The following is a 15158-nucleotide window of genomic DNA, read 5'->3' as shown; positions in this document are numbered from 1 at the left end:
TTTGATAACCCAAGGAAAAAAATACACTTATCCAACCCAACTCTTATTTTCTCAACCTATAGTGTTTTAGGCCAAACTGAACCAATCCATATTAACACCTCTAATTAATATTTATCAATTAGGTTATGAGGTACTCAAAACAAATCTAGGTATGGCCAAAACAGACCTAATCATAACCATGAGAGTCTCGAGCTAACTTCCCGGTAAAGATAAATATAAGAGAAAATCGATTATAGAACGAAACAAACTAATTGTTTACTTAGTTTCTTCTTTGGCTCAGACAAACAAATAATCCACTTGGATTTTACTCCATGTCACAAAATGTGAATGTCTATAGTAAACGGGGAAAAATCAAAAACATACAACAGTCTTCATGTAGATTACAACCAACAGACGTATCACTACTCCAATGCAAATACACTTAGTCTTCATCATCAGAACTTGCATATGCCAAGCCTAATAAGGATTTGGCAGGGTTTTCAACCTTATTCTGCTTTTCTGCTTTATTTGATTCCAAAATTGTATGTTTGTTCTTGTTCTCTTGGTTGGACTCCCTGGAATTGGCCAAGACAGAACCACTTGGATGTAAATTTGATTGACTTCTGTCAGATGGGCTTGAAAATTTTGGCCGTTTGGGTTTAACCTCGACAACCTTTTTCAACAAATCTTGCTGTCTACAGAACCAAGGTAAACATGGATTAGACCTGATAACACAACAGAGAGTGATCAATAAAATTGAGGGAGCCAGTGTCTGTGAATGTAAAAGCTTTTATGTGTGCCTGCCTGTGTAGCATGCGTGTGGTCTTGCATGCTTGTTGAGAGAGAGAGAGAGAGAGAGAGAGAGACCTGATCCCGCTCTTTGGCTTGGGTTCAACACGAAGAGGCAAGGGAGACAATGCAGGTGAGGAATCTGCTAAACTTGCAGCTTTGTGTCAATTGGTTAAGAAAATGCAAGAACCATGTACCATCACGGGGAAAGGCTTCTGGGTACTAACTTGGATAATAGAGCTTAACAGCATGAGAGCAAAGCATTCAAAAAAATGGAAAGCAATGCTTAGAATACTAATAGTCACTAGAGGTATCAACATTTTTATTCCCCTTGTCTTCCAATGTTATACTTGGAATTGGAAAGATAAGAAAGTTAAATGGACATAAAATCAAGAAAAAGACAATTCCTTTAAGCCCAGGGATACGCTGTATGGTTGCAACAAAATGAAAGAAGCAAATCAGAGTGGCAAATCTAATAGATATGAGAAACACCATAACCAACAAAATAACTTTTTCTTTTTACAATCATAAGCTCTTGATAAATAAAAGTGTCAGTGATGAACCTAAAAATTTACTTCAGTATCTAATGCTTTAAAACAAAATCATGCTTGTCCAATGTATATTACCATCTACCAAGTTGCACAAAATGTTATAAACAAAACAAAAAGCAAGCGGCAGCAGCAGGCAGCAAAGTGAAAGCAATGCAATATCAGACAAGAAATGAATGCTCTAAAAGCACATGGCAGTGGATTCAATGAACTGTTTCAACATAAAAAAAAAAAGCTCAAAATGTACATGCCAGGCCCAAAGAAGAATCACAAATCATATTGACACTAGCATATTTCTGAAATTGTTTATTTAGCTGAACATAAAGGATATCTTGAAAGCAGCAAATGCTCGTTTCTCAGTGCGGCGCAGGAGGCGTTCAGCATCCTCCTCAGCTTCCATCTGCTCCTTGAGATATAGCAAATCATCACTGTCCAAGGCTGCATAAATACTACATAACAATATATAGGTTTACCAAAAACAAAAAAGAATAAAATAAAATAAAAAGAGCATTGAGGCCCCAAGGTGTAAGGGAAGAGAGATAAGGGGTACCGCCTCGCCCATGAAGGTAGCCTCCACGCTCTCCAGCAACCTCTTGCATCTGCTTGTATCAAAAACCCAATGGGAGAAGCCAAGTTCCCTGCCAGGGCATGTTATCAGAAAACTACATTCAAATTTTGTATTTGCAGCACTGAATTGATGCTAGCCAGATTCATTAGGCACAACTAACTACTAAAATTAGCGCAAAAAGCATCAACCCTTGCACTTCTTGTTCCACCATAGTCATCGATATGATTATAGACCATGGCACAGCTCTGGAAGTGAAAACAATAAGCGTGAAGGAGTGTATGGTTTAGGCCTTGAGGAAGGTGGTTTCTTCCTTTTGGAACAAAAGGGAGGGATGTTGTGCAGGCTGTTGCTGTTATATTGGTCAATTTGTGTTACTGTTATGTACAACTTTCTCTTTTACTTTATTTTTATGATAATTGAACTATAGGGTGGAATTAGCAGTAAATAGAGACACAAAACAAAGAACTAAGCAAAGTGGTGAACATTCAGGCTCCATTCTTTTGCAAAAATAGACTTCAAGAAAATGAAAATTTTATTTAAGGCATCTTAAAAAAATTGTCAAATTACAAAGTTTTATTATTTAGGAAAATAATTAATGATAGAAATTAATAAAAAAATTTAGAAATCATTTGTAAAACTTATCATAAAAGAATTCCAACCCATAAAATAATAACCATGTACAAAATTTTGAATCATCAACATTTAATATGAAATTTATTAATGAGCCATCTTCAAAACTCTTTATCCTAAATCTCAATCCTAATAATAATAATAATAATGATAATACCTCTATAATTTTGCTTAACACCAAAAGAATTATCATCAAATCATCAAGCCCATAATCTCGCATGAAAATCTGCTAATGCCACACAAATCATGCCTTTTCTATTATCATCAACAAAGCCAACTCAAGCAAAATTTTCAAACAAATTAATCAAGGCCTACACAAAAATCAGAAAATTAGAGGTTAAGAAATAAAAGCCAAAAAAAAAACCACATAAAGATTAAAATTGGAGCACCAAATCTTGAAAAAGAAAATAGAAAGTAGTTGACAGTGATAAGTTGCAACTTGTCAAGCATAGCAGCTGGGAAACACTACAACAAGTGGTCTGTTCTTTGTGGAAGATTAAGGAAAGAGAGTAATGGAAGAGGGTGAAGGGGAAGAATTAAAAGTAAAAGGAACGCAAGGTTGCAGGCAGAGTAAACAAATGATGACGAAGGGAAGGGAGGCCTGTTGCTGACAGCGGAAAAGGGAGGAGATGGTGGGTTGCTGGTAATGGGAGGGTTTGTGTTATGAGGGTCTGGGTGTTGTGGGCCTTTAATGATATGAAGAGATTGGGTGATTTTTTCTCCTTTCTGAATTATTTTCCCAAAAGGAAAATGAAGAGAGCTTCCCCAAATCTCTTAAGATTTTCAGTTGACCAGAAATCTTATTTAGACTGAGCATTTAATTTTCTTCCAGAAATGAAGAAAATGGTTTCGAGAAGTCATTTTCAGCAAAACAAAGAGAGCCTGCAAATCTTATAATTAGCTTCAATGATCTCTATGTTGAAGGATGAGAACTGGGAGATGAATCATGCACATCTCTCTATCTCTGTGTGCATTTTCAAAGGTTCCAACTTTTTGTTTGAAATATTTATAACAGACCACAAGTGAAGTCATAACCATCACGTAGACATATGCAGCTTTGTTAGACAAACGCTGTTACATATTAATTCAGAAGTAAGTGATCCAACGGTTATTGCCCACAACCCAATGTGTCCTCACAGGTATTCTGCCGGTCAACAATTTCCCCATGGACAAGAAGGGCTGTTTTAGTGAGGTAAGGGAGGCTAGAAGTGTGGATTGCACGAAAACAAACTCTATAACAAATATATATATATAATATTATATCATATCATATCAATAAGTTAAATAACTACAAGAGAGTAGAGAACTCGGGAAAAAGAAAAAAAAAATGAACAGGAAAGAATCGCAACTGCCGGCACTGGTTCAAAGCGCTAGTGCAAGATTCAGTTTAAAGCAAAAGATAAGATTTTACATCATAACATTCCCATAAAACCAAAAAAGGAAAGAAACAAATACTTGCCATCCATAAGAAAGAATCGCGGAATTCCATTACAAATTCAAGAGAAACAAAACAGGAGAGGCGACGCTCTAACCTTGGCAACCATACGCTGGAAAGCAACGTCTTCATCGTCCAGTTTGTCCTTCCCTTTTCCCCACTTCTTATCTGCAATTCACTTTCATTTAAAAACATGAAGAACAAATCGCCAAGCCCTCCAATTCAAGTTTGATTTACAATTACCTTTGGGGTCGCTCAGATTGGTGTACTCACGAACTTCTCTCCCTGCCATATTTCAAAAATCAACAACGAAAATGGGAGCTGGGGTTGGACTTTGGAGGGTTTTCTACCAAAACCTAGCTGGAAATTTTTCATTCGGAGTTTCCCGACCCTTCCTTTACTCTCTGTCGGGTGTTTGACCCAAAGTGCACACCGTCATTCGTGTGGGCTTAGGCCCCAATGCAAGGTCTAACACTAAATTTTGAAATTACCCTTTTCTCTCTTCATTTATCCTTTAACAAAATGATTTCTTTTATAATATGTACAAGCATAAATTATAATCATAACATTATAAATCAAAAAATGACCCAACATATAGTTGAATAAAATTTAATATGAAATTAGATTAAATCCACACGTAATGTAACTTAAATTTGAAACTTAATTAAAAGTATTGTTACATCATTGAAATATCATCTCGTTAGCTTCATAAATAGTAACTTTTTTTTTGCAAAATTCAAGAGCAAATAATAACTTAAAATATCTTCATACTATTGTCGAAGATGATGATGATGATAATAATAATAATAATAATAACTAAAAATAATGCAATTTAAATTTGCAACTTAATTAAAAGATGCTCATATTATTGAAATAATATCCCATTGGCTTCGAAAATAGTAACTTTTTTCTAAAAAATCAAAAGCAAATAGCAACTTAAAATATCTTTTTTATAGTATTGTCAATAATAATAATAATAATAATAATTGTCGAATGTCCATAATGGATTGATTTGACCTAACTCATTAACAAAAAAAGAAAAAAGTGACAAAACGAATAGAAATTTTAGTTGCTCACAAATTCAAAAATGACTTCTTTTCCCAACTCTCGAAACATTAAAGAAAAAAGGGAAACCAAAAAGATAGCCATCCTCTAAGGGTGTGCTTGGTTGGGAGGAATGGAATAATCATTCCTCTCCTATTCTTATTCTTAAGATAAAACTGCATTTGTTTCAATGGAATGGTTATTCTTTTAAATAGCCACTCCAAGAGAAACTTAAATAGCCATTACCAAGGCCCCCCTTGGTAATGGCTATTCCAAATTATTGGAAATAAGAAAAAAAGTTGATTAGACAAATATACCTTTTACAATTTAAAAAATTACCTTATAAAAAAATACTAAACCTACTTTTTTTCTCTCTCTTCCTCACTCTTTCTCTCTCTAAAGCACAAAAGACAGTTTTTACTTCATTTTCAAAAAAAAAGAAATAAAAATATTTAAATATGATTTAATATATTAATTTTATTTAACTATAATAAATATTATAAAGATTATTATTTAATATTATTATTTGAATATAATAAATATAATAAAGAATATTAGTACTATTTAAATCTAATAAAGAATATTTTTTTAATATTAAAAATTATTTAATTATAATAAAAGGTTTAATTATCTTCTAATACAAAATATTATTAAATTATAATAAAAATATGTTTGTATTTTGTTGAAAATATTATTTAATTATAGTAAAAGTTATTTTGATTTTATTACTTAGAATATTTTTATCTTTTAACAAAATAAATTCTCTAATTTTAATAGAGAATATTTTTTCTCATCATAGTATTTTTGTTTTTTAATTAAAAAATCTTTGAACTTTAATAAAGGGTATTTTTATCATTTACCCATTATTCTTTAACTATTTTTAAAATTATTCCTGCTAACCAAACAATGGAATAAGCAATAATAGCAATTTCTATCTTATTCCATTCTCATGAACCAATGTACAAAATAGTTATTCTTTCCCTATTCTATTTTCTTAAAATGACTATTTTATTCTCATTTTATTCCTTTCAGTGAACCAAACATGCTGTAAGAGATTAAATATCTATTAAGAGAATAAAGAAGAGATAGGGCTAGCTTTGGGGTAAAACCACCAAAGCAAGAGCTTTAAACCCCAAATTTTCATAAACTCCATAATTCTATAATAATATAATTAATTATATTAAAAAGATACAAAAATTAAGATAGTTAATAAATATCTACTTATTCTCTCATGTCAAATAAATATCTATTTTCTCTCATTTCCATTTCTCTATTAATTCTCAACTATTTATCTCATTTTCCATTAAAAATATGTAAAAGTCAAAATAATTAACAAAATGAGGTATTCTCTTACTTTCCTAGTTATGTGCTTGATAAATCTTAAATTTTATCACTTTTCAATTCCCACAATACTATTAATTCTCAACTCCTACTCCCAATCAACTAAGGATAATATATATTTAATGATCTCCACTCGTTATTTTTTTCTATATATAAAACTAATTGTTTTCAATTTATAATATCTACTTATGAATTTTCTTTGCTCATTTGCTCTTTCTTTCTTTTAACTTCAATAATAATAAAAAAAACCTTCTTTTCTTAACTTCAATAAAAAAAGCTTCATTTGAATATTTAGTTTTAAACTTTTAAGGTTATTTAGCTAGCCCTAAGAAAACAGAAGGCATGATAGGTGATTACATTCTAGACAGTAAACAACATTGAAGGCTTGTACTTCATCTAAAGTCTTGGAGAATATGACAAATAAGTTTAACAAGGTAAATTTTTTGTTTTAATTTATCTTAATATTTTTTATTTTATAATTTATCAAGTTGGTTAATGTAGTTTTAATCATTTGTAAATAATAGTTTTATACATGTTAGTAAGGAAGCAATTTTGTCACTTTGTAATTAAGTATACAAGGTAAGGTAAATACACATAGCTCTCTCTCTCTCTCTCTCTATATATATATATATATACTTTGCGGTTGTAACAAACCAATGGAATGGAATATTAGAAACACAAAATTTCAAAATTTATTCCTTGATTCTCTCTCACTTGTTTGATTCTTTCTCTCACCCAAGCTTTCATGGCTTTTCATAGTAAGAGCATGGTGCGGTATCTATTTTTTAGGCCTTTCCATATTAGCTCTTAACTAAGTACAACTCTGAGTGAAATTTGGAAAACTCTTTTTTTCAAAACTTCATTCCACTTTGGCTAGAGATTTATATAAGTTATTGCTTATCAAAGACGTAAATAGGATATGTCCTTTTCACTTAGGGTGATGAATCCTCCTTTACTGCTCATTTTCCTTCATATGTCTCATGCTATACCAAAGGACCATCACTTTGGGCATCTACAATTAGCACCTTGTATAATAGTATCAAAGTATGGAAATCCTCATGCAAGACAACCTAGTGTCACAAGTTGAAGGATCACTTACACGATCGTCACGTGACGATATATTCCATAAACACTAGAGTGAAATACCAAATGGAATCTTCACAGTGGGTTATGTTCATAGAACTTGTTATAAGAAAAAGCACCTTCATTCTAGTTCTAGTATCCTTATACTTCAACCTATGAGATCGATTACTTACTTCTTAAGTAAAGAATATAGAATGTACCAGTCTCTAAGAATCATTGATATCTAGTCTCAATGATACATCGACTAGGAACAATTTAGACATTATACTTTGATGTATAAATATCTCATAATTGTAACACTTTACAATTTCCTTGCAAGTGTCACAGCCCAATTTTCGGGCCATAACCGGTGCATGGGCCCAATGTGTTGGTCCCAATAATATGTGCTAGAGGGGGGTGAATAGCACAATTTGGCTCTTTCAAATATTGTCTCAAAGTCTAGACAAGTGTGAGACAAATGAAGAAAAGAAAATGAAACAAAAACAAAGTAAAAAGATAGCAGAATTTAGAGTGGTTCAGTCTAAGACCTACATCCACTACCTTGATTATCCAACCAAGGATTTTCCCAACAAATCCACTAAGAATTGGTGAAATACACAAGCTTTCACCAAGCTTTACAATGGCTTTCCAAGGCTCAGTCAAAACCTTTTACACTAGTTTTTCACAAGCTAAACTAAAACCCAAAGTGGTTTTCCAAGGCTCAACCACAACCTACAACAATCAAGCTATCCCAAGCTTGAATAACCCCTTAGAGTGACTTCCTTCCTCTAAGAATACAAGAAGAGTAGTAAAAGAAAATACCTATGATCACTGGTTGATCTAATTGGTACAAGATTGAGTGCAAAATACAAATGCAAAGAGTAGACGTTCAAGTGCAAACAAGTGCAGTGAAGATTCTCTGGTTTTTTTTTAACTTTCTATAGCTCAAATCTCATTCAAGGCTTCTAAAAAACTTGTTTCTAATTGTTGGAAGACCCTTTTATACTTGGAGATGCAACTCTGATGGCAGTTTTATGCTCGTTGAAAATAGTTGAGGATGAGTTCTAGCAGTTAATTTGTCTTGTAGTGCTCTTGTTCAATTTGTAGACAGAGAGCTCTTAGTCGACTAACTTGGTTGACTAAGTTGGTTCTGTTTCAAGTTACAGATTCTGGCAAAGAGCACTTAGTCGACTGACTTGGTCAACTAAATTGGTTTTATTTCTCAAACTCTTCATCCCGCCATTCCTCCAATTTGAAACTTGGTCAACCAACATTCTTTCTTGTTTCACCAATAGGCTTCCTCCTTATTAGACAGTTACATCTTGTTATTTTTATCCATTTTTTTCTTTTGATATACTCTTTGAAGAGTTAAATAATTAATTTCATATATTAATTTTCCTACACACTCAAGTAAAGATATTAGACACAAATAAATAGAAATATTTTATTATCATCAAAAACTAATGGAGCCAACAATCTCCCCCTTTTTTATGATGACAAAACATTCCTTGATTAACAGCATAATGTCTTTTTACTCTTTTTAGTTTTCTACAGAAAATGAGAATTGCTCCCCCTAAGTATATGCTCCCCCTTAGTGTGTGCATATTTTGCTTACTTTATTCCAGCAAATTTTATTCTTGTCATATTGAGAGAATGACATTGTACACTTAGATTATATATGTGTATATACATGTGCAAAAATTTAGAATGATTTACAGCAATGAATGTTGACAGATTTTTCATAAAGAATTCAGTAGAGTTCTATCAACAGCATACAGTCATCAGATTTTATTTATTCCCTTCATAATTCAATTGACATTCTATACACAACATCTATATCATTTATAAACAGAATTTATTTTTAATGCCATATTGAAAATCACTTATTAGCGTGTAAATCAATATCAGCATAACATCAGCAGATTTTGTTCATGATAGTAAAAATACTAGGATATCAAAATATCAGCAGACTTCAATTTGTAGTAGTTAGACAACATAGGCATATTAGCATTCACGTTTCACACACAACCATATAAACAACAAAATTAAACTAAAGTGTTCAAGTGCCATCATGGCACAAATAGCAGTTAATCAAAAAATATTTTGAAATTGCCCCCATACTATTTTGCTTCTTATCTCCTATTTTTCTAAGTTCCTACTCCTGGTTCTGCTTTCTTTTCTTTCCTAGGTTCTTGGTTCCTCCACCTTAACATTTTTTTTAAAAATTTATTCATTGGTTCCTGCACCTTTGGTTCTGGCATTCTACTCTCTTTTTTTGTCAACATCAAAGGAAAGGGCTTCTATTCATCTAATGTGTCAAAGGGTGAGGATTCAGTTCCATAAAAACGGTTTAGAGGAAAAGGAGAGGGCTCTTGGAGAGGTGATGACTTTCTAGGGGAAGGTTTTGGTGAAGACTTGTTTGAGACAAGGATTGGACTATGAGGAGAAGAGGCTTAAACTAGTCTGGATCTCTTTGCCAACTTGGAAGACCTTCTTCTCTTGAGAAAAACTGTCTTAATGGCCATAGTCTTCTTTCCTTTGGTTGGTAGTTTTGCCTTAGTTGATGGTGTTGGAGTGGCTTTTTCTTTCTCGAATTTTGCCTTTACTTTGGGAGCTGATGTAGGTTTCTTTCCTTTTCCTACATATCCACCATATTTTTGAGTTTCTGTCCTGGCAGTGTCTTTTTCAGCTTGTCCCTCCTTAACCATTTGGTGGAAGACATCGATAATGGAAACTTCCTCTGAATTTGGAAGAGAGGCCTAGTATTTCTCTATTTCTAAACCAACCACTTCAGTCCCTTATTTTGATTCATTTTTGCTTTGAAGTTTAGGAAAGAGTGTCTTGGCTAGCTAATCATCCCCTTAGTGAAAGTCTTTAGTCTACAGAACAGAACTGGCAAATTTGTAAGTGGAACCTTCAGCTTGAATTCCATAACTTCCAACATAAGGAGCAGATTTTTCTGCTGGCTTAGCTAAACCTTCAGCACCTTACTATGCTGGTGCAGTGCTAGATGTTACAGAGTTGTCTGAAGCCACAAGTTCAGATGGCATGTTTTCCTTCTCTTTCAGCTTGTTTTCCAACTCAATGATTTTTTCTTCAATTTTCTATAGCTTTTTTCCTTGGTCAGTCAACTTTCCATCGATCCTCATGAGCAAATTAAAAATTACTTCATTTGAGAATCTAGAAGAGGCTCCTTTAGGTTGAGCAGGTAGGTTATGTTCTTTTCTTGGACCAATCTTGGGGGTCTTAATGAACCTTTCCCCATCGAGCATATACCCCATTTTAACCAAGCTCCCATAATAAATAACTTGATCTCTGGTTTTTACCAAGTCCATATCATACCTCTTTGCCCATATTCCCTTCTTCTATACAAGGGATGTAATGACATTCCCATACGACAGATTAACCTTATCAAGTTTGTAGGCACTTCTCATTTTTTCAATCATGTATCTTCCCAGATTTAGAGATACCCCGTTGAAGGCATGTTCCATCAGCTAAAGGTCTTGGAGGCTGATGTAGCTAAGGCTTCCACTTTTACCCTGAATGTTTGTTGCTATAAAATAGTGTAAAATCCTAATCTGAGGGCTGAATATCAGACTTGAATTGCTCTTTGAAGAATATTTTTCCTTCCTCCCGGTGATGATCTCCCACAATGAGGATGTATCATATTTTTCAAGGAACTCATGCTCACCTTCTTTACATTCTATTCTCAACAGGTTTCCTAAATCTTCAGCAGTCACAACAAATTCTTTTCCATTCAAATATACATTCAAACCATCTTCGACATAATCATTAGAATCTACTAATTCCTTTCCTTTCAAAGCAATGCCAGAATAGAACTCTTTGACCAAACTTGCACTATTAGACCTATTCTTAAAGGTGTTGTAACTTTTTAGTTTCAGTTCATCAAAGTACTTAGATAAACTAGTCTGGAATTCTACATTTTCATCAAAACTCTTTTAATCAATAAATTTGCCACAAGAGATTAGTGCATTCTCAATATTTTTGAACCTATATTCATGCAACTTATTCCTGAACTTTGAAGAAGAAGAACTAGTATCTTTGTGGAGTGAGGATTTTGTATCTTTCTTTTTGTCAGTTTTTTGCTTCTCTTCTCTTAGCTTCTCTGATATTTCTTTCACTGAAGCAAACATGATTTTTTGTTTCTTTTTCAGACTTTCCGTTCCTGTTCCTTCCTCCATTGGGCTTTTCCCTTTCTTCTTTTTTGATATCTCTTTACTTTGAGATGTTCTAGCCATTTTGATTCTAGAAATTTTTGACCAAAGTTTTTTTTTTTTAATGGTGAGGGTTTGAGTCAATTTCAAAGGCAACGAGTTTCAGGGGAGAGAAAAGGAGAGGTTGTCAACAGTTATTTCTTAGAAAAACTGCTCACCTTCCGTTAAGTACTGCCCTACTTTTATTTCTTCATAATTTTAAAATTCCCTCTAAAATTTTGGTTATTTACCTTTGACAGTTTTTCTTCATTCTTTTTGCACCCGGTAAACCCAATTTTTACCTCATTTTACTCCTCTTTGTCTAAACTGACTGAGTCTTACTATTTAATGCCGTCAGACCACTCTTAGTTGACTAAGATTTTCTTAGTCGACTGAATGCACTCTGTTTTCTATGTGAGAGCCAAAGGTTTTCCTATAATTCCTTCATACTAATCATCCCTAAATTTCTTCTAATCTCACAGAATCTATCTTCATGTAGAGGTTTGGTAAAAATGTCTGCTAATTGATGTAAAGTGTTCACAAATTCTATCTTAATATCATTTTTCACTACATGGTTTTTAATAAAATGGTGTCTAATTTCAATGTGCTTTTTCCTAGAGTGCTGCACAGGGTTTTTTGATATATTGATTACACTTTTGTTATCACAGTATATTGGTACGTTATGCATAGTTATTTCATAGTCTTTTAATTGTTGCTTGATCCAAATAAGTTGTGCACAGCAGCTACCTAGTGATATATACTCTGCTTCGGCTGTTGACAAAGCCACTAAATTTTGCTTCTTGCTCGACCAAGACACAAGCATGCTTCCTAAAAATTGGCATGATCCACTAGTGCTTTTCCTATCAGTTCTGCTGCCAGCAAAGTCAGCATCTGAATATCCAACTAAGCTAAGAGTTGAGTCTCTAGAGTACCATATTCCTAGTCCTTGAGTGTCTATGAGGTATCTAAAAATTCTCTTAATAGCTGTTAGGTGTGATTCTTTAGGCTGTGACTGAAATCTAGCACACAAGCACACACTAAACTGAATATTTGGTCTACTTGCTGTTAAGTAGAGAAGAGAGCCGATCATACCTCTATAGAGCTTTTGATCTACATCTTTACCTATTTCATCAAAGTCGAGTTTGGTGGATGGATTCATTGGTGTGGAAATTGATTTCAGCTTCAGCATATCGAATTTCTTGAGCATATCTTGAGTGTATCTTTCTTGGTTGATGAAGATTCCTTCCTCACTTTGTTTAATTTGAAGACCAAGGATGTACTTCAACTCTCCCATCATGCTCATCTCAAATTCACCCTGCATTTCCTTAGCAAAGTTCTTGCATAAAGCCTCATTAGTTGCACCAAATACAGTGTCATCCACATATATTTGCACAACAATTAAAGCATTTAGATATCTCTTAATGAACAATGTAGTATCGATGGTGCCTCTATCATACCCTTTTTCAACTAGAAATTTTGAAAGCCTCTCATACCAAGCTCTAGGAGCTTGTTTCAATCCATACAAGGCTTTATGAAGTTTGAAAACATGATCAGATTTTTCAAAGTCTTCAAAACCAGGTGGTTGTTCTACATATACTTCCTTTTGAATTAATCCATTTAAAAATGCTTTTTTTACATCCATTTGGAATAGTTTAAAATTCATGGAACATGCAAAAGCTAGCAACAACCTTATGGCTTCAATCCTAGCAACGGGAGCAAAGGTTTCATCATAATCTATTCCTTCCTCTTGGTTGTATCCTTTTGCTACAAGCTTATCTTTATTTCTAAGTACATTTCCTTGCTCATCTACCTTATTTCTAAATACCCATTTTGTACCAACAATAAGGTGATTTGAAGGTCTAGGTACCAATGACCATACACGATTCCTTGTGAATTGATCAAGTTCTTCTTCCATGGCCATTATCCAACTTTCCTCTTTTTCAGCTTCTTCAAAGTTTTTAGGTTCAATTTGAGATATAAAAGTTGAAAACTCACAAGTTTCTCTAGTAGCTTTCCTAGTTCTAACTCCTTGTGAAATGTCACCTATTATTTGGTCTTGTGGGTGATCTCTTACAAATCTCCAACTCCTTGGTAGATCATCATGTTGATTTTTTGCTTTTTGTAGATTTTCTAGAGGTGGAGTTTCATTTTCTCTTTTAGGTGAGCTTTCTTCATTATTTTTGTTGTTCTCTAAGCTCATTTCCTGCATTTGTTTTTCTAGGATTTCTACATCATTATCATCATCATGAACTTCTTTTTGTACAGCATTTGACTCATCAAAAACTACATGGATTGATTCTTCAATAGTTAAGGTCCTTTTGTTAAAAAATCCTATAGGTCTATGAGTTTAATGCATATCCTAAAAATATTGCTTCATTACTCTTTGCATCAAACTTCCCTAAGGGTTGTTTTCCGTTGTTCAATACAAAGCACTTACAACCAAAACTTCTAAGGTGAGAAATATTTGGTTTCCTACCCTTATAAAGTTCATATGGTGTCTTATATATCATGGGTCTTATTGAGACTCTATTAAGTATATAAGTTGCTATGTTCACTGTCTCAGCCCAAAAATATTTTGGTAGGTTATTCTCATATAGCATAGTCCTAGCCATTTCTTTTAGGGTTCAGTTTTTCCTCTCTACAACGCCATTTTGCTGGGGTGTTCTAGGTGCAGAAATATTGTGATCCAACCCCTTTTTATTGTAAAATTTTTCAAACTCATCATTTTCAAATTCTTCTCCATGACCACTCCTTATGCTAACTATGGCTAGTCCTTTTTCATTTTCTACTTTCTTACAATGACTTAAGAAAGCTAATAAAGCATCATTCTTATGAGCAAGAAAATAAACCCAAGTATATCTAGAATAGTCATCAACTGTTACAAAGCCATAAGATATTCCTCCTAAACTAGTTATGCCTATTGGACCAAATAGATCAATGTGTAATAATTTAAGAGGTCTAGATGTTGACACAATCTTTTTAGTCTTGAAGGATGTTCTAACTTGTTTTCCTAGTTGGCAAGCATCACATATTTTCTCATTTTCAAATTTTAAATCCGGCAGCCCAACAACTAAGTTCTTTCTAATCAATTTTGGCATAGTATGCAAGCTTACATGTTCTATTCTCCTATGCCATAACTAGCTGTCATTTTCAGCATTTGCAACTAGACATATTTCATTACTTATATCAAGATCCTTAAGAAAAACAACATACATATTCTTCAATCTCTTTCCTATAAATGAGACTTTGTTTGTACCTATGTCTATTACTTCACACTTATTTGAATCAAACCATACTTTAAATCCTTTGTCACATAATTGACTAATACTTAATAAATTATGCTTTAAACCCTTCACCAATAACACATGACTAATTTGAGTTTGGGAGTTCTTACCAACCGCACCTATCCCATGAATTCTACTTTTTGAATCATCACCAAAGGATACAGTACCTCCCTTTCTTTTGTCTAGCTGAGCAAATAACATTTCATCTCCAATCATATGTCGTAAGCAGCCACTGTCCATGTACCAAGGCTGTTTCTTCTTAAG

The 15158-nt window shown here is 33.4% G+C and overlaps 1 protein-coding gene across 1 annotated transcript; it reads right to left on the bottom strand.

Moving 5' to 3' along the window:
- Positions 1-230: 230 nt before the first annotated feature.
- On the bottom strand, positions 231-4403 carry LOC18604539 (ankyrin repeat protein). Its single transcript, XM_088804981.1, has 6 exons — positions 4193-4403; positions 4047-4117; positions 1867-1915; positions 1648-1754; positions 847-929; positions 231-674 (listed from the first exon to the last, which is right to left on the bottom strand). Exons 1-6 carry the CDS (start codon positions 4239-4241, stop codon positions 422-424), a joined length of 612 nt encoding a protein of 203 aa, XP_088661107.1. The 5' UTR covers positions 4242-4403; the 3' UTR covers positions 231-421.
- Between the last annotated feature and the right edge of the window lie 10755 nt (positions 4404-15158).

This window comes from Theobroma cacao, chromosome 3 (genome assembly GCF_053813885.1).
Source record: "Theobroma cacao isolate CCN51 chromosome 3, ASM5381388v1, whole genome shotgun sequence".
NCBI lineage: Eukaryota > Viridiplantae > Streptophyta > Magnoliopsida > Malvales > Malvaceae > Theobroma > Theobroma cacao.
The sequence above is the reverse complement of the archived record's forward strand: the minus strand, read 5'-3'. Positions and strand labels throughout refer to the sequence as shown.